The 20,021-nt window shown below is 34.9% G+C and overlaps 1 protein-coding gene across 1 annotated transcript in view; it reads right to left on the minus strand.

Moving 5' to 3' along the window:
- ABCB5 (ATP binding cassette subfamily B member 5) overlaps positions 1-20,021 on the minus strand; it is a 139,424-nt gene that overhangs the window by 24,891 nt on the left and 94,512 nt on the right. Inside the window, exons 17-23 of the mRNA XM_058724866.1 lie at positions 19,577-19,720; positions 18,316-18,420; positions 18,062-18,139; positions 13,753-13,836; positions 8,266-8,469; positions 5,247-5,347; positions 4,231-4,371 (exon numbers count right to left, since the gene is read on the minus strand). Of these exons, the coding sequence (XP_058580849.1) occupies positions 4,231-4,371; positions 5,247-5,347; positions 8,266-8,469; positions 13,753-13,836; positions 18,062-18,139; positions 18,316-18,420; positions 19,577-19,720 (857 nt within the window). The remainder of the gene's footprint in view (positions 1-4,230; positions 4,372-5,246; positions 5,348-8,265; positions 8,470-13,752; positions 13,837-18,061; positions 18,140-18,315; positions 18,421-19,576; positions 19,721-20,021) is intronic.

Here is a 20,021-nt window from a genome sequence, read left to right on the forward strand (position 1 = left end):
TTTACGTTTATTTATTTTTGAGACAGAGACAGAGCATGAATGGGGGAGGGTCACAGAGAGAGGGAGACACAGAATCTGAAATAGGCTCCAGACTCCAAGCCATCAGCACAGATCCCAACATGTGGCTCGAACTCACGGACCGCGAGATCATGACCTGAGCTGAAGTCTGACGCTTAACCGACTGAGCTACCCAGGTGCCCCAAAGGAGGGCACTTGTTATGATAAGGCTGGGTGTTGTATGTAAGTGATGAATCACTGAATTCTACTCCTGAAGCCAATATTGCACTGTATGTTAACTAATTAGAATTTAAATAAAAATTTGAAAAGAGAAAAAGACATTAAAAAAAAAAAAACTTTGGCAAATTAATGCAGGGACATCTTCTAACTGTATTTATGGTTGTGGATGTGTGATATAGTTAGTGTTCAGTTATTTGAATTTAAAATTAAACCAGAATACTTTTGAATTTTCATGAAAAAAAAAGGCAAGTATGGGGCTGACAGTTCACAAAAAAGAATGGCGATTGAGGTTAGACAAGAAGTCAGAGGCCTGATCTGTAGGACTTTCGGGTTAAAGTAAGGAATTTGGCCTTATTTAAATTTCAATGGGAAGTCATTACAATATTTCAATAAATTGATGGAATTAGATTTGTGTTTTAAAAGATAAGCCTAGCTACTGTGCCAATAATGGATTACAGGGAAGCAAGAATAAACACAGGGACATTAGTGAGCAGGTTGTTGGAGTGAACCAGTCACGAGGTTAGGAGGTAAGGATGAGGGTGACATGGGCAGACATGGTGAGGAGTATTTTGGAGTTAGAGCTCTCAGGACTTGCTGCCATATGTGGTAGGTAAAAGCGAGAGAAGCAACAAATATGACCCCAATATTTGGGCTGAGCAAATGCAATGGTGGTGCTATTTACTTAACATAGGGAAATCTTGGGGAAGAGAACTCTTGAGAAGAAAAAACCTAGAGTTCTGTTTTAGACATAATAAGATATTATTAGACATCTAAGTGGGATGTCCAACAGATAGCTGGATAAGCATGTGGTGTTCAGGGAGCTGGAAATAAACAGAAGGGAGTCCTCAGGACACAAGTGATACTATCAGACTGGATGAAATCAGTAATGAGAGTGGGTAGATGAAGAATGCTGAGAGCTCTAAAGCCCGCCAACATGTGGAGGCCTGGCAGAAAAATAGGAGCCAATCAAGGAGCAGAGGAGGAAGGGTCAGTGAAAAAGGAGAAAAGCCTAGAGAAGAAAATGTTTCAGGAAGGAGAGTGTCAAATGCTGCTGAGGGGGTCAAATTAGGTAGATGGGAGAATGACCACTGGATGACTGTCTGGGTGGGTGAGATGGGGGTCAGTGGTAACTTTGATAAATCTTTCTAGTGGCATGGTGGGAACCAAGGCTTGACTGGAATGAATTTAAAAGATACTGGAGATGAGAAGGTGTAGAGAACAAAAATAGGCAACTCTTTGGAATTTGTTTTGCTGCAAAGGAGACCAGAGAGTCACTAGAAGTAGGTAGAAGGGAACTTAGGGTCATGAGAGAGATTTCTTTTTCTCAAGACAGATGATTATAAAGCAAAAACAAAAAAAAAATAGTAGTGACAGAAAAACTAGTGTGAAGAGATGATTGCAGAACCTCATCATAAGCAGGGACAGTTATTTCTTCCATGGAGATGGCTGGCATGGTGGACCACATGGTAGTGGTGAGTTCGGTGATGGAAAGATGAGGTAGTTCTCCCTTGACTGCTTTGTTATAGTACCTTCAGGTAAACCCACTGGAAATCAATTAGGGTTACAATGTTTTTCAAATATTACATTTCTTCTGTGAGAATTGGTAAAACCATCAGACATCCTACATTAGTATGGATATACTTAACTGGCTTGTCTCTACTAATACTAAGGACCAGTAACCCTGAAGAAATGAGACCCTGTGAATTTAAAGATGGCTGCAGAAAGTTCAGAGCAAAACGAAGAAAATATGTTCAAACACTTGGCTTGCAAACAAACTTCTGGAATACAACCAACTTTTAAGCTTGTGATTGCTTGTATCACATTAGAACCAACGGAAAAATGCTAATTTAACAGGCTGGCAAGCTGAATAAATTACTGTAAGTGATTCTACATTTAGTTTCTTGTTAATCTAAGTAAATTAGTCTGTGTAATCAGAATGAAGTCCAATACTAAATGTTATACTGTGGTTTATATGTTTATACAGGCAATACTGTACACTGTTTTAAAGTGTAGGAAAACACAGAACAAGGAGCCTACACTTTCTATTGAAATTTTAAATATAGATATTCCATTTTACCAGGAGATCTGCTTCCAGGAAACTGCTAAGTGGACTTATAGTCAGTTAAGATTCAGGAATACTGGGTTGATGAACTGTGGACTATTTTCTTCTGAGTGCCAAGCAAAAAAGCTTCCTGGGAACTCAGTTAATATTTGATAAATAAATACATACACAATCATATGAATGGAAACCAAATATTGTAACTTATTCTGAAATTATTTGGCTTCAAATGATTTTTTGTCATCTCCTCATATTGAATATATTCTCAAAATACAAATATGTGCCATCACTGAGGAATTCAAAAGAATGTGCCTGAGTCTTGGGAGGTTACCCCCAAAGAGGAGTTCCCAACATATTTTGCCAAATGGCAGCATGTTTTGTACAGGTGTCATCTCCCAAGTCAGTGTTCTGAAGAGGCTGATCCTTGCTTTGATGTGTATATTTTGGGAGGCTTGTAAAAAAACATAACATTACATTTGGAGTCAAATATTGTATAGATTTCTCTAGCTCTAAATATTTAGCAGTGACATTTATTTTTCCTTTCTTTGTAGTTCCTTTTTTTCTCCATTTTTTTCTTACTATATTTATGTTTTCCTTTATATCCTTGAACATTTTTATAGTAACTTATTTAATGTGCTTGCCCCCTATTTTCATCATCTCTGTCATTAATAGATCTATTTTTATAACTGTTTTTTTTTCTATTTATGGATCACATTTTCCCTTTGCTGTGAATGTCTATAGTAATTTGTGTTGCAAAGTGGATGTTATAAATATTATATTGGTAAGTGTCTGCATACTGCTGTCCCTCTTTAAAGAACAGTGAATTTGTTTTGGCAGCCATTAGGTTTATTGTGGAGCAGCTTTATCAGTTGTAGGTTTTTAAGCTTTGCTAAGGTCGATCTAGAGTAGTTATTACTACAGCTATATTTTAGCTCTCTTCTGAGGTTTTATCCTTCCTGGATCACTACTGAATACTCTGTATTCAGGGAAGCTTTTTCACTTTGGCTGCTTTTTAAAATTTTATTTTATTTTTTCTTTTTAGAGAGACAGAGAGAGAGAGTATGGAAGCAGGGGAGAGGGGCAGAGGAAGAGAGAGAGAGAGAGAGAGAGAGAGAGAGAGAGAGAGAGAGAGAGAGAGAGAAAGAGAGAGAGAATCTTCAGCAGGCCCCATGCTCAGCATGGAGCCCGATGCAGGACTTGATCCCATGACCTTGGGATCATGACCTGCGCCGAAATCAGAGTTGACACTCAACTGACTGAGGCACCCAGGTGCCCCTGGCAGTGGCATTTATGATACAACTTAGCAATGTTTTGTTATTTTACAGAGTCTTAAGAAGTTCAGAATTAACATTCAAAATTAATTTTTCTGATTTCAGAGGTTGAAGTTAGGTGTTCCTAGAAAGTAAAGCAACTCATAACTGTGTGAACAGAATTCCAAAATGGAAGCTCCAACAAGTGCTTTGGGAAGAGGCAGCCTCAATGGGATGCCATGATTAATTCCAAATGTGATTTTTCTAAAGGGAAATATTTATGTGTATTTCTTCTGGAGCAATTTGCTTAGCAAAGAACTCAACCTTTACATCACATTTGATAATGCCATCTCCATCCTGGGAGTTCCATGAAGGCTTACAAATTCTCAAAGGAATGGATGACAAGAAGGCATATTTTACCCCTACATTCCCACATTCAGTAAACTGAAGTAGGGAGAAATTTATTTGGGTGTTTAACTTAGACTGCCTGTACTATATCAATATCAGTATTTTACCAGGTAGACTGCACTTAGAGATATTAAGTAACAAAAAACATTTAAAAATTTTCCCAGCATGTCTTTCCCACCATGTGATTTAGATGAGAATGCACTATAAACTAGGCATCTTTCTGGCTAATTTAAGTACATAACCCATTTACAGGGTTTAAATATTTGCACAACTTACATGAACATGCCCTCTGGGGTCATTCGTCCAGCTTGAATTAAATAGACTCCAAATCGAAACCCCACTGCATAGGCAAAATATACAAAAGCATGGCTGAATGCATAACAGCTTCCAACGATCTGTGCTTTCTTCAAAGTATTTCTGAAAAGCATAAAATTTACTAAATAATGGGACATGAGGTATAGCAAGGTAATTTAAATAAATGTAGAGTAATGAATACAGAAGATTAGCCATATTATCATTTAAGGCCATGTTATATATCATTAAGCCATGTTATACATTTTTCTAAGAATGAGAGAGAAAGTGAGTTTTTTAAAATAATAATTATTATAGAGAAAACAGAAAACATAATGATTCTCTCTATAGCTATACACTCTATAGCTCATTGTAACAGTTGCCTCTGTATACTTTCAAATGAGAGGACAAGTCTGTGAATGAACAGCTAATGAGACTTGAAGAGATTTGGTTTTGAAGCATTTAGAAATATTTTCTATTGTAATCTTTCACTAGCACAATAAATAGTGGAAATTAAAAGGTGGTATCAATCACAAGCATGAGTGTAAAATAAAATAGTACAAAGCTATCTCTCTGATAAAGTAATACAAATAGTATCATTAAGTAAATGTGATAAGGAGGACTAGTTTAAGATTAAAAGGAGTGATCACATTTGTTATGTATACATTCATTTTCAAATATGAACTATTTTGGAGATTCAGTATAAAGGGCTGAGCAATCTTATTTTCTTTGTTGAATATGTTATTTCCTCAATTTTGTTTCAGGAAAATAATAAAAATGTGCATAGTTCATAGCAATGTGGGAGGACCTAAAATTTTCTACTTGTGCTTGTTCTCAGTTCTCCTCTTGATGAAGTCATATGAGAAATTCTGATATGCCATTATTAGGAAAGATTCCAGAGCAAATGAATTGGCAGGCAAACCACTGCAGTCATCCAGGAAGGCTGCCTTCACAGGGACAACTATAGTTAGTGAATGGACTCAGTATGAATCTACAATCACCTGTGTTGTGTCTGAAGCATCTCCTCGTATGTTCGCTCAAAGGCTTTTTCTCTTGTTAATGACACTATAGTCCGAATATTTCCCACAGCTTCAGTTGCTACCTTATAAAATAGGACAATAAGATAGAGAAATAAAATTAGTAATGGTTAACTTCTCTGTCTGTGAATTCCAGTCACTTATACTGGGGGCATATTAAATAAAGCATTAAGTCAATTAAGTTTTCCTGACAAGTTTTCTTAGCTTCTTTTTTTCTTTCCCAAAAACATTACAGGAAAATAACATTTTAGGATAACAGGCTCAAGGAAAATTTTTAAAAAGATTTAGTCGGTTGATCTAAATTCAGTCCCCTTCAGGTCTTCACTGAATTTCTATTTAAACTGGTTCCAAGGGTGCCTGTGTGGCCTAGTCGGTTAAGCGTCTGACTTTGGCTCAGGTCATGATCTCGCAGTTCGTGGGTTTGGGCCATGCATCGAGCTCTGTGCTGATAGCTCAGAACCTGGAGCCTGTGTCTCCTTCTCTCTTTGCCCCTCCCCTGCTCACACTCTGTCTCTGTGTTTCTGTCTCTCTCTCAGAAATAATAAATGTTAAAAACAATTTTTTAAAACTGGTTCCATAGTCAGAGAGATCAAACATTAGCATTATGTCATTTGCAATTGTGCAAAGGAATTATGAGATAATTCAAGAAGACAGTAAAAAGAATCAAATACTTACTTGTAATTATTTGAGAAATTGTCTGACTCTAGCACAGAAATGCGAATAGCAACCCCCCAAAAAACTCAGAAACACTGCAGTAAAGTAATATGGGTATGACTATTAAATGCTGCATAAGATACAGCCATTTCTCATTTTGATGTTTGTGAACTTAAAAAGATATTTAATTCATATATAATTAATGATTTTCCATATTTATATAATTTTTGAAAAGAAGATTCCTTCTTTTAATCACATGGGATCCAAAATGGAAGAGACTTTTGGCTTAGAATAGCTTGTTGGACATGAGAACACATGTTGACTTGAAAGAGAAACTTCCTGCTTTCACATTGTTTCTAGAATGGCAGAGTGGATTGAGGGACAGAGGAAGACCTGGATGGACGCCCAGTGTTATTTAAAGAATAGCTTGGGTTACAGGAGAGAATCAGATTTCTGGAGGTGGGCAGGACATCCAGATTCTGCTCTCAATTTTGACTTTGAGTTGTTCTAAATTCTCATTAATTTCAAAGTAAACTCAAAGAAACCTCCATTTATAAAATACTATATAGTATGCAAGAAAAATAGGTGAAAGGGCTGAAACCTTGAGGAAAAAAAAATGAACAAAAAAATCTTTAAGTCTGAAAAGTAAAACATTTGATGATTTGTCCAAATCTACATATGCAGCTGAAGAAGGACCAATGTGCTTTATTTGGTATTTGGTAAATAGATTAAAAGCTACTGAGGAAGACACAGACTGTTTGATTAGAGTTACTGACTGTGTAGTCTGAAGTTATTCTAATAATATGAAAAGGAAAAATTAAGGATACATATACAATTAAAGCTCATGACATAAAAATTAAGATGAGTAAAATACAATCAATTAGGGCCCCATTAATTTTGGAATTTGTGATAATTTTCACCACAGGGAGGGCCAAACAACTTTTCACTGTCTCTGAGGGAAACATATGCTAAATAATTCAGTCTCTACTGCCCAGACATCCCAAGTGTCCTCATTTAAGTCAAGAAAGGTAGAAAGGTCCAAGGGTCACACAAGCCGAATTTTGATGAGTCATGTGCTTGGCATCCCTATTCATGAATATTCATGCTATTTATAGTGTGCCAATGGTGATAGTCACTATGATATAGACCATAACTGGTATTAAAATCATTTCTATAATCAGAGGATGTTCACCCAAGTGATAAAGCTCTTTGAAACTATATCATGAGAAGAATAGCTTAAAGACCTGGGGATGGGTGACTAAGAGGAGACTTGGCATTTAACGATGTGGCTTCCTAAAAGCTGCCACAAGAAACATGCTTTGGACCTCTACTGAGATGAAAGCCAAGCAATGTAGAAGGCCACCAAAAACAAATAAGTAAACAAACAACCTCCTCCAAAAAACCCCCCAAAACAACCCCAAACTGCCTACGAGCCAAAGGATATTCAAAGGTAGGCAGCTTGAGAAAGTAATGCACTGCCTACCACTGGAAGGAAAGGACAGGTAAAAGACAGACAAGGGATTCCTTCTTTAGGTAAGTGGTTGGATTAAATGATATTTCTTTTAATTCTTACATGTTATGATATGATAATACTAATGTTTCCCTAAATCTCCAATAGAATGATTTATTTTTATAAATAATGATTGATCCTGAGAAGCTTAAATATGACAAAGCATTTTCCCAGTATTTAAATTATTGTTCATTTTGATTGGTATAAAGATGGTCCTTGTTTCTAAAGCCTTATTTTAGGCACTATCAATAGTAGCAAATTGCCTTATTTTCAGTAACTGTTATATTTCCTCCTCATTTTGAAAAATAAAATAACTAAAATTATTTAAGAAAATTTAATTACCCAACAATCAGAGAATGGGGAATCATGATGTTAGCAAATTCCCCCATGATATGGTAATATGGCTGACACCACTGAGTGCTTACTGTCTTCCAGACACTATCCTAAAATGTCTTACATAGAATAATGCTAAATGTTATATGTACTACTTACAAAAATCTGAAAATGGTATTATTATTATTACCACTTTACAGAGGAATAAATTGAAGTTCAGAAAGGTTGACATAACTTGCTCATATCATACATTTGTTAGTGATAGAATCTGAATTCTAATTCAGCCAATTTGACTCTAGGGACTACGCTCTAAATCATGAATCCTACTACTATAGCATATCTACACCCCATCCTAAACTAGTCTGTATGCATTTCAATGAATGTACTTTACAGATTCCTAAGAAAGAAAGTTAACATACTGTAAAAATGGGAACTCTCATTGTTTTCCTCTTAAAATGTTATGATGGTAACAAGTCTTTATTTTACCTTCCCAGCACGCTTAAGTTCTTGCTTATCCTTATTGGCAAATCCAGTCATAGCTGTGGCTTCAATCACTCCTGTCAGAGCAAGTATTGGAGCAATACTCAGAATCAAGAGTGTCATCTCCCATCCATATATGAAGGAAATGATAACTGACAGTCCCATGTTAGTTGCATTTTGTGTTAAGACACCAATCCTTGAACCTGTTACCTATAATCAGACAGATTTGGGGGGAAAAAGTCAATTAATTTTATATTTACAAGAATTTCTATTATAGTTTCTTACAAAACAAGACAGACTTTCTTTTTTAGGATTTATACTTACATGTTTATTTTGAGCTTGTACTTAGAAATTAAATAATACCCATACTTTAAAAACTGTCCTCTACGAAGGAGTGATTATGCTTTGTTTACTTTATGTTGGATATTGTTGTCCTTTGACATGTCCCTGTCATTTTCTGAATATGTCCTTACTTTCTGACACAAAAAGGTTCTCCAGACTCTATCCCTGGAATCTAACATTTCTTCAAGATGTCCTAGTTTCTTTCGGTGGACAAAGTTATTTAGAAGTAAATATATGGTGTTAGTTGTGCTAATTATTAATGGAGTATCAGTGGACAGAACTGGGGAGTGTGTGTGTGTGTGTGTGTGTGTGTGTGTGTGTACAGATGTATGCACAAACTGAAATCTGTATTTCTCTGTTTATGTATCTTGAAGTCCATGAATTCACATCAGTATCTCCAATACCAATCCAACACCACAGTGTTATTTTCAGTTTTGTGCCTTCTTATATTTGGTACCCCCATCTGCAACAGTGATAAACCTGGCTCCCATTTTTAATAGATTTATGTGATCAAGCTCTCTGTAGATAACCAATCTGACATCACAGCCCCTATTTATCTCCTGTAGGGATACCCTTCTCATTCTGCTCTGGTGTGGCTTTCCCACACCAGGCTGCCACCACACAAGGAAGCGTAACTCACAATATGTGGACTCCAAAACCCAACATTCCCCTTTCTCCTACAATGATGGAGGGGCTGGCACTCTTGGTCACTATACCACAGTAGTGCTGAATTGAATGATTGATACTATATATTAAGAGGTATGCTTTGGATGTTGTATCTTGTATTCCATTTTGAGCATTTTATAATTTGATTTCCTTGAGAAAAAGTCTAAAGCAGCATTATCAAGATAGAAAAGGAGTTGGAAACATCATGGTAAAAGGTAACTTAAAGAAATTCTAAAAGAAAATCTCTAAGTAGAAATATCTTTATAACTATTTTACAAGAACTAAATGTCTTATGAAGCAACTTTCAGTGGGACACATGATAAGTAATAAACTGAAATGTTAAATTCCTTTAGTGCTAGGATGAAAAAATGAGAACCCCATTTACCTAGAAAAACAGGCATAATCAACAAAGATATCAATTCATATTTTAAAAGATTTATTTTATTATGATCATGAAAATATGACCATTGGAAAAGGTTTGGATTATGTTAAAATTTACATCCTTTCAAACAAATACACAAACATATTCAGATTGGATTATTGTGTATATGTAGCTTTGTATCCTGCTTTTATCCCTTTACATTATACTATAAGCTTTTTCCTAGGTCACTGAATAGTCTTCAAAAAATATTTAGATTGCTTCCAACTTTACTAAAACAGAGACGTAATGAGCACCTTTGTGCATAATTTTTATGCTCATTTTTTATTTCCTAATGTTGAAAACCTAGACTAGAGGTATATGTTAAAGGGTATACATTGTTACATTCTTGATAGATATTGTCAAATTTCTTCTCTAGAAGATTATACCAGTTTTTACTAAAGTACCCCCAAATTAGTATCATCATTACAAATAACAACAATAAAAAGCCCTACCTCCCTAAAGGCTCTGCCTTATTCCTAAAAAAATTTTTTCTGGCTTCAGCTTCAAGACTGTATTTGGTAATCTGTTATTTCCCTTTTTCTCGATAAACTATTAAAGTGAAAATGAAGCTGACACCAAAGTAAGTTTCTGAGTGGCTCATTCATTAGTTAAGCAAAGAAAATCAGTTATGGATAATGAGTTAATTAAATCATGTTTAATTGCAGCAGAGGAAGAAATGTGTTTAGTGAGCTTAAACCTATTATCAGATGATGATTAACCTTTTGGTAAGAACAGTTGCTCAAAAAGTGGACAACATTGCAGCAACACCAACAGCAATAAAAAACCAGGTAGCTTTTTTGAATAGTTTTCCCTGGCTCTTGATGAGTTGACATATGTTACTGGTACTGGTACTGGTAAATCAGGAGCCAATTCTGAGTTTGAAGTGACTAAAAAATTTGTTACTATGAATGGTCTGTGTGGAGCAACTACAGGTGATAATATTTTCAAAGAAGTTAAGAAAAAATGAAGTCAGTATAAACTGAAGTGGAATCTACTAAGATATATTACAACTGATGGTGGTAAGATTTATAGAGTAGGAAAAAAAGCTTAGTTGGACAAATTTACAAACTGTGAAAATGTAAGATGTTTAAAGCCTAAGTTTATTTCCTGTATTGTTTATCAGCAGGTATTTTGTGGAAAATAACATCACACTTTATTGGACCAGTATGGTCAATGGTGAAGTTCATTTACTCTTATAGATTTAACTATTTTTATTTCTATTTTTGTGAAATATGGAAGCTGAATATCTTGACTTGTCTTACCACACAACAGTTTGAGGGTTTAGCAGTGATAAGGTTTCACTGAAATATTTTGAGTTCAGGGTTGAGACTGAAATTTTCCTTTACAAGAACTACCTTTAACCACTCTGGCTTTGGATATTAGCTTTTGCTGTCGACTTGGTAATGTTTCTTAATGAATTCAACCTAGAATGGTAAGGCAAAACAACAATTACTTGCGAATGTTATACTATGGTAAAGTCATTTTGATGATTGCTAACATTTTTTTGAATCACAAAAAATATCAAACTGTTTTTATATACTTCCTATGTCAAAAAGTTAAATCAGGAAATGAGGTCATCCCTGTCCAGGTAATGATATTCTAGTTCTACCTAATCAATTCATCTGGTTCTTGGAATTAATAAATGAAGTTTTTATGATTTCTTGGGGCTATATAATTATAGTTCTGATGAGAAGAATTCTTGGAACTAACATTGTATCTGTCAGTGATGTATCAAGTGCACATTGTGGCATGAATAACACACTTTCTTGTGGACAAAAATGAGTTAACACTTTTGGGTGATGAAAAGGGGTTGCTAAAATATACAGAAATAATACCTTGTAATTTTGTGGAACCTAGATTCCCAAGGAATCTAAAACGGCTTTGTACCTTTAATAACACTATATGTTACACAGAAAATAGTCTGTTGACAGATGTATGGCAATAAGCCATAACCTTGGGCTGAAATAATATCAGTTAAATTGGTTGTATTCAGTAAACTATTTCAGGAATCATGTTGTTCCATGACTTTATTTTACTAACATGTTTTTCTCATGACTCTCAAAGTACCAGAGTTTCTAAAAATGGCTAAGGGTGTATATATTTTTGGCCATTAGTAAAGGTTACAAAATAATATTTACTATTATTAAGGAGCTAGTTTGTGAACACTTATGCTAATATGTATGATAAAATAAAATTTAACTGAAATTACATGATGAAGAAACTGAAATGGAATATGCCTTAAATTGATACAATAGGAAATATGACCCCAAATAATTATTTCCTAATTCATCTCTAGTCTAGTGTGTGTTTGTGAGAAAATACATAGTAGATAAACAGGATTGGTAAATAATTCTTCCTTCTGCAGAAAGAGTATCCATTCAAGTTAGATATGAACCTACCTTTATACTGCAAAGCAAGTGTTTGTGTAAATTAATTACATGGTAGTAGACATAGACTTACTCTTAAAAAACTTCTTTTCTTATTCTGCTTTCTAAATTCAACAGCTTTAAAATCTGCCATCAGTAATTCAATCATTTATTCTTTAGCTACTACTTTTTATTCAATGCAAATGGTCTTACTTGCCCAGAAATTATTATGAGACCAACATTTACAAATTGGAACAAGAAAGTTTCCAGTGATCAAACAGAATTAGTCAGATGCTTGTAAGCAATCAGGCTGACAAATGTTTTCATTAATTTTTCTCAATGAAAGACAACACTATTTGTTAAAAACAACTAATGAATGTAAGGAAAGTAATGTTGGTCTTTCAGTTCTAATTTGTTCTTTTGGCTGAAGCAAATACTTGCTAAAAGAGATGATATAATATATATAAAATATGGCTGCTAGCAGAATTTCACTGGGATTGTAAAAATGTTGAATGATAGATAGTAAGAAAAAAAGAGCACAGTAAAGAAAAAGAAAAAAAAATGGCAAATTTTGTGGAATGGGGATTCAACTGGAATTATAGGGATATTTCTGCCTAGTATGTGAACCCTATAATTCCTAAACATAGAAATTGTGATTCTATTATGCTATGTAAGATTAATGCTACGCTTCTTACTTAACTATTAAGTGAATATTATTCATGATTTTTTCCACTTACGCGAGTAAAATTGATTCCTTAGCCTTATTTAAAAAAATTAAATTTTTTTTTAACGTTTATTTATTTTTGAGAGACAGAGAACGACAGAGAACGAGCAGGGGAGGGGCAGAGAGAGAGGGAGACATAGAATCTGAAGCAGACTCCAGGCTCTGCGCTGTCACACAGGGCCCCATGCAGGGCTCGAACCCACGAACCAGGAGATCATGACCTGAGCCACCCAGGTGATTAACCGACTGAGCCACCCAGGCGCGCCTATTTTAAAATTTAAATTCTATCTAATAAATTTAGGGCATTGTCTTCCAAATAATGAAAAAGAGTTCAGAAAAAAAAAAAGATGATGCCACTTTTCCTCTTGAACCCTTTCTACATCAAAACATTAGTTTTGCAAACCATTATGGATGCACATGAATATTAACAACTGTAACCAACTTGTTCTATTATTTGGTAACACAAATCTACCCTTAGAAGGAAAAATTACACTTTCTTCTTTTATTAAAACTTCTAAATTGTGTGTGTGTGTTTTCATTTTGTTACTTTTTCTAGTCTTACTATTTAATTCGGAGCTCTTTTCTCTAACTCATTTGTAGTATCTTCTTTAGTCCTCTGGTTATCCTATTACAATTGCTAAATCTTTTTTTCCCCTTTTTTCCCTATTTTTTATATGAATATATATAGTTGACATACAATGTTATTATTAGTTTCAGGTATACAATGTAGTGATTCAATGAAATCTTTTTTTTGTTTTGTTTTGTTAAAAATATCCAGAACTGAAAGGTTTCCCTCTTTCCTTTATTGAGAGCTCCCAGTTAGTCTTGAGACTTGCCTGGTCCCCTTAAAGATGTGGGTAATCTTAGTATTGCTCACAAATATGCACTGACACATGTGTGTGTACAGGTATGTATGTGTCTACACATACACACAGAATACACACTCCATTTAAAAATAAAAACAATGTACATACTCCTTGGATTTGTGCTATATCCATGGCTAATATTGTTGTCAAGGCTCCTGTGCTGTTTTCCTTATCATCAAACCAGGAAATATCCTAGAGAAAAAGGAGAATTAATATACGGTTATCAGAAACAAGACAAAAGAAAACAAAACAAACATTGTTATCAAAAAGATTGTTCTCTGATTTATGATTCTGCTCTAAGTCAGAAGGCATTTACCTTCTCCCTCACTCACAGGTATTTAATTCTTATAAATAGTATGGATCAAATGACTTTTGTTTCTTACTTCACAAAGATCTATACTTAGATACAAAATGAAGAATGTAAGCCCAATATCTTGGAACCATTACCAATGCTACAGTACTGTATAATAATCAACATCAAAAATGGTCATTTTGAACCACTAAGTAAGTTGTAATTTCAGTGAAGAGCAGACTACTTAAAAAGGTAATGCACAACATGATTTAGAAATATTTCCAAAACTCTCTATCTAAACTGATTAATGATAAAAAGTCTATCTCCTCTTTAGGACCCACTTAGGCAAGATTTTCCCTGATACTTCATATTACTCCTGAGATCCTATAACCACTGGGCATTGTGAGAGGCTAAAGAGGCAAAGAGGCTGATGTAAAACCCCTGTGGCCAAGAAGCATGCAATCTGAAGGAGATAGGTCAAAAATACAAGCAATAAAAGCATAACATTATAGCCAATTTCATTTTCAACAGCAAATAGAGATAGCACTTCTTAGCAGTTCTCAACCTGAGGCATTCTGATTTCCTTTTATTAGCTATTGAATGTTTCCTCCCACTTACTCAAACCACTTAGATCTCTTGTGGATTAAAATCATATGGAGCCTGTCTCTGAAAAATGACTTATTTTTAGTAAGTGAAAAGCCAAAGAATTGTTGGCTTACACCTCAGCCAGAGCCCTGACACCCAGGTTACATGTTTCAGGCAACTAAGGAAAAAGAAGCATAACAGATAGAGGGCTGTGCATTAATCATACAGTTATGTGAGAAGAAAGTTCCCATGGAGGAATATGACAAGAGCAAGGGTGGGCACAACCCCAGCATGACAGCACTACTCTGTAAGCCCTTGCATTGGGAAGGTGTCCCAAAGAGTTGAGGGTCCAAGATGCCCAAAAGGGCATCCTACAGAAATCACAATCTGCACTACAAATTGTCCCTTTGAAAACACAGCCCCACTCATGAGCCTAACATATTGTGAACATACATCAGCAATGATAATAACTATAGCATTCTTGAACTGGACGGCATTACCTGTTTTTTTTTTATTGTTATACTAAAAAAAATTAAGATAAACTTTACATATTCTAATTATTTCTTTATTTAAACACGGTATGGAACACACAAAGAATTTTTAGATACAATATAAAGTAAAAATGTAGAAAGATAATTTATTATGGAATATTACATTCTTGATTCTAGAGTATCTTCCTATAACACACTAGGTATAGTATATATATATGACTAGTCTTAGTCATTATCTGATCTTCAATCAGCAAAATGTCCAAAATTACTTTCCAACAAGTCAGTATTGTGTACTCTAGGCACTGTATTCCAGCATATGCCATATGTGCTAAAACATTTAAGAGTTTCTGGAACATAGCTGGTGTCAAATAAAATTTGGCTTGCTTTCTCTTTTTCTGATGGTAAAATGATTGTAAGTAAGGCTATCAGGTTTTTTGATAGTAGTAAATCCATTTTTTTTCCCTGTCAGTAATACGCTAGAAGTGAAAAATACAATAACACTATGATGCCTACACATTTGGTATGTATTTTCTCAATCAATCATCATAACTGTATGAGGTAGATACTATGAATATCCATATTTTATAAATGAGGAAACCGAGGTACTGAGAGATTAAATAACTTGCCCAAGGCCACATAGCTGGCAAGTGCTAAGGCCAGGATTTGAACCTATGCAACCAAATGCCAGAGGTTTTATTCAACTATCCTGTTCTATCTCCCATTGAACTGAAGCATTACAGTTGAGTTTCATTACCTGTTTCTCCTGTGTCAGGACTTAATACCTCAAAAGCTTTTGGAAGTAGCTTTTTGAGATCCCTTAGTGCTTACCATTAATTCTATCATCTCATGATTTAAAGACCCCCCAAAGAAGCCCTAGCCAATCTAATGTAAAGAGAAATAGGCAAAAATACGTATCTGTTCACAAACCCAACAGATCTACAGGTCAATATTTATCATTAGGAAATATAAATTTAGCTTTGAACAATGAATTATTTACAACCATTGAAGTCAGCAACACTTAGAACATTCTTTTCAAGTGGAAGGATGTCAACTAATCAAATAAAATACAGATTTTATACCTATAAAAAGACCACACCTGATTCCATAAATACTTCTACCTCAAATGAGGTTCCAAACTAGTTATAAAAACAACACAAGTCTCAGCATGCCTTTTAAGCCTTAGAAAGCCTTAGGACAACAACACAGGTAATAAGAGTTAGGCTAAACTGCACATTGGGAGCACCCCTTACTATAGACAAAACTGAAATGGGGAAGATATTTATAAAGAAAAGGCCAAATACCCTATTGTTCCCCCTCCATTTTAAGAAAGCAAAGACAAGAAACAAAAAAGAATGCTGAAGGATACAGAGGGAAAACAAACAATCAGCTGGAAGGGGCTGAGTTGAATTTATGGAGGAATATAATAACATCTGATGAATAGTGCAGAGTTTCTGTGTGTGTCTTTGTGTGTATTTTTGCAGGACCAGAGTTTTTGGCTTAAAAACTGGGGGCTTCTTATGGGCAGAAGCTACTTTAGCCTAGAGTGTTACTATCCAGCTATTCACATGACTAATGTTAAGAAGAGGATTAATGTCTAGTATTAACCATCAAGATACTGGATTAACAATAACCACTAGTTAAACTGGGTGCTAGACTTGAGATTCTTCTACCAAAAGCACACTGAATCTCTAGAAAGGCAGTTCAAAGTAATGTTTGGTTAAGTTATATATTCTTTTGTTCAAAACATTCAGACATTCAGAGAACACTGTCAAAAATCCCTAGAAATTAAAAATAAATTTCCTTGAATATGGAAACATATAAACTCATAAAGAAAAACAAAAATAAGCAGAAACTGTCAATAAGTATGGAATTTTAATTAGTTAATTAAAATTCCACCTTATTTCAAAGATTTGAGGTAAAGACATAAAATGTTCAGAAGTAAAAAAAAAAAATTAAAGTACAAGTTTAGCTTGAGTGAGTTGTGCAGGCATTCACTGGTTTCATAATCCCTCAAATAGATTTTTTTCTGGCTTAAGGAGAGTCTCCAATTATCTCTGATAGGCCTTTGACCAGAATGTCAGGCACCAACCTCTTCAGAGCATCAAGTTGCTATGGGAAACCTTGCACTAGTGGGGTTGAATTTTGTATCTTGTAGTTTCCCAAGAGCACAAAGGCCTGGGCATTTTGTTACGCGGCAGTCCTCTGAGCGCTACTGCTAAAAGTCACAAGAGGTAAAAACTAGTTTTGACAACTCAGCTGGTGTGACAGTAATTCTATTTCTGACAAGAAATGAACTTAGCAGGAAGCTATTTGCTCTTGCACAGGGAGCTCTGGTGACAGAAAGTATGATGAAGGGCTCCAAATGATTACCGGCTTTCAGGGAACCCAATACATCTCAGCCTCCTGAAAGAATTTTAGAAGTGCCAATCTGAGACATTCCTGCCATTTGCCCCTAAGACTCACTTCTCAAGATTACTACTTGATCTACCTATTTTTAGTTATTTCACAGGTATGACTGATCATCTATATATGGCAGGCCAACCCGCCAGCTGGACTGCTACCTGAATTCAGGACTCTTCTGATGAGGACAGAGAGACTGACTGCTTTCAGAAGTGGGGAGTGAGGAAACTTAAGCAGTGCACATGGATGATAGCTAGAGGAATTAACTCCTCCTTTTAAAAGATGTTCCCCAATATACTGTAGCTCTTAATTCTTCTTTTCACTTTTTATTTGGTCTTTCAATCTGATCCTAGTACACTACATTATCCATTTAAAAAAAAAAAGATTTGTCAAGATAAATGCAAGGAAAAAGGAATGGACTCTAAATATTGTTTTCTGTAAGTTGTATTTTCAAACATAACAATTTTGGACTTGCTTCTATTAGAAAAATAAACTAAGAATTCTAATGTCAGGTGTTGATGGGAACACAAAAAGCACGCTTTCAAAGGATCAAAGGAAAGATTATGTGAAGAAATTGACTTGAAAAACTACTAGAATATTTAAGAACACATTTTAAATAAAATAAGAAAAAGATAAATGAAACACTGACCTGATATAACATGGCTTTAAATGCCAAATGTCTTAATCTCATGGTTAAAATTTCCCCTGCTCTGCCATAAAATAATCCCTGGAAAACAAAAGAAAGGTATATTTATTCTTAACTCTTTTTTCTATTTCTTTGTAACAGTTAATTACTATATTTACTTATTTATACTTTATTATATTTTGTTGTTATTTTCAACTCAGAGAGGATGACATAAAAAGTAATCATGTTCAAACTTGTTTAATTCATTAAAAGCTTACCTGAATGAAATAACTGACAAAGCAAATAACACCCAAAATGACAAATATCATGGAATAAATCTCTGAATCATGCTTTAATGTAGTTTTATCATCATTTTCAAACATCTGAGAAAAAAGAGATTTTTTATTCAGGTTATTGGAAGAAAATACAAAAGAAAGAGAAAAAACTAAAACGTCTATCCATCAGGAATTTTTGACTGGATTTCAACATAAGAAAAAGATTATATATACATTTTCTGGGGAAAAGAACTGCACCATTATTCTATTCACTACATTCATTACATATGATAAAAAAATGATTTGCTGTCAATTTTCTCACTTAGGCTATGTAAATATGAGATCAGACAATGAGTCTTCTATCTGTGATTATCACAGTATATTTTCAAAGAAACTACCAGTTTGTTTGAATTACTATTTCTATTAACTGCTAATAACTTAGGTTTCTTAATATTATTTTATTTAAGGTATTAACCTGTAGCATGAGGTCTTTATACATGTCCCTAGAAATTGTTCCTATAATTAGTAATTATACATATATTGCCATCTATGTTGACACAGCATAGCTGTGCAAATCTGGGACTGAAGACTTAACGTGGCTCAGTCCTTGAATCCAGCAACTCTCCTGAGTCCCTCAGCACAATCTCAAGCTCTTGTTATTTCCTCTCCCTCGTGAGCTGACTGGTAATAAAAAATGGCCATTGTTTGGACTAGTTGAAAGAAGAGTAGTCGTCTTTGTCTATCTTATTGCTTCAGTGCTTTGGAATGCTGATACAGCAGTGGAGTCAAAATTAGAAAACAAAGTAATTTCTTTACTGATTGCCCAGTCAACAAGGCCCAGCCAAGACTTCACAATAGAGGCTGGCTTATCCCCTGAGAACATTAGTTAACCTTCCTATCATGGATCCCACACTATGGGTGACCCACCACAAGTCCCAATTTCCCCATTGCTGAGTCAAAGTACATCAGGTCTGTTCTCTCAGGCTACACTTTGTTTAAAATTGTTAAAAATGGGGCGCCTGGGTGGCTCAGTCAGTTAAGCGTCCGACTTCGGCTCAGGTCACGATCTCGCGGTCCGTGAGTTCGAGCCCCACGTCGGGCTCTGGGCTGACCACTCAGAGCCTGGAGCCTGTTTCAGATTCTGTGTCTCCCTCTTTCTCTGACCCTCCCCCATTCATGCTCTGTCTCTCTCTGTCTCAAAAATAAATAAACGTTAAAAAAAATTTAAAATTGTTAAAAATATTAGCAAATTAGCTTTACTTACAGTTATGATTTTTGCAAAGATGATGGAAAATACTGGATGAACAGCTCCATTTAGAATAGAAGCCAATGTCCCCAGGACCACAGAAAGCCATTCAGACTTGTTTAATTTAAAAATTTTTAACATAGAAACTTCAGGAAGACTTGTCTATGAATAAAATACTTTGGTTAAAACCTCAGTTTGAGAGCGTAATGGAACCTAGAGAAGTTAACCAATCTTAAACAGAACCAATAATGTAAAATATCAAATATAATTAGGAGACAAGAGTAAGAGTAGAATATATCTTAAAAAAATTTCACCACCAATATTACCTGATGTCCTCAACACATACAGGAATCTTATCCCAAAGTGACTCTCTGAGCAATTTATCCTTTTGGTATTTCACTGTTACTATCATTTAAAAATTACAGATTAACTCACAAGTTCTGACAGCTAAGACTCACTGAAG

This window comes from Neofelis nebulosa, chromosome 4 (genome assembly GCF_028018385.1).
Source record: "Neofelis nebulosa isolate mNeoNeb1 chromosome 4, mNeoNeb1.pri, whole genome shotgun sequence".
Taxonomy (NCBI): domain Eukaryota; kingdom Metazoa; phylum Chordata; class Mammalia; order Carnivora; family Felidae; genus Neofelis; species Neofelis nebulosa.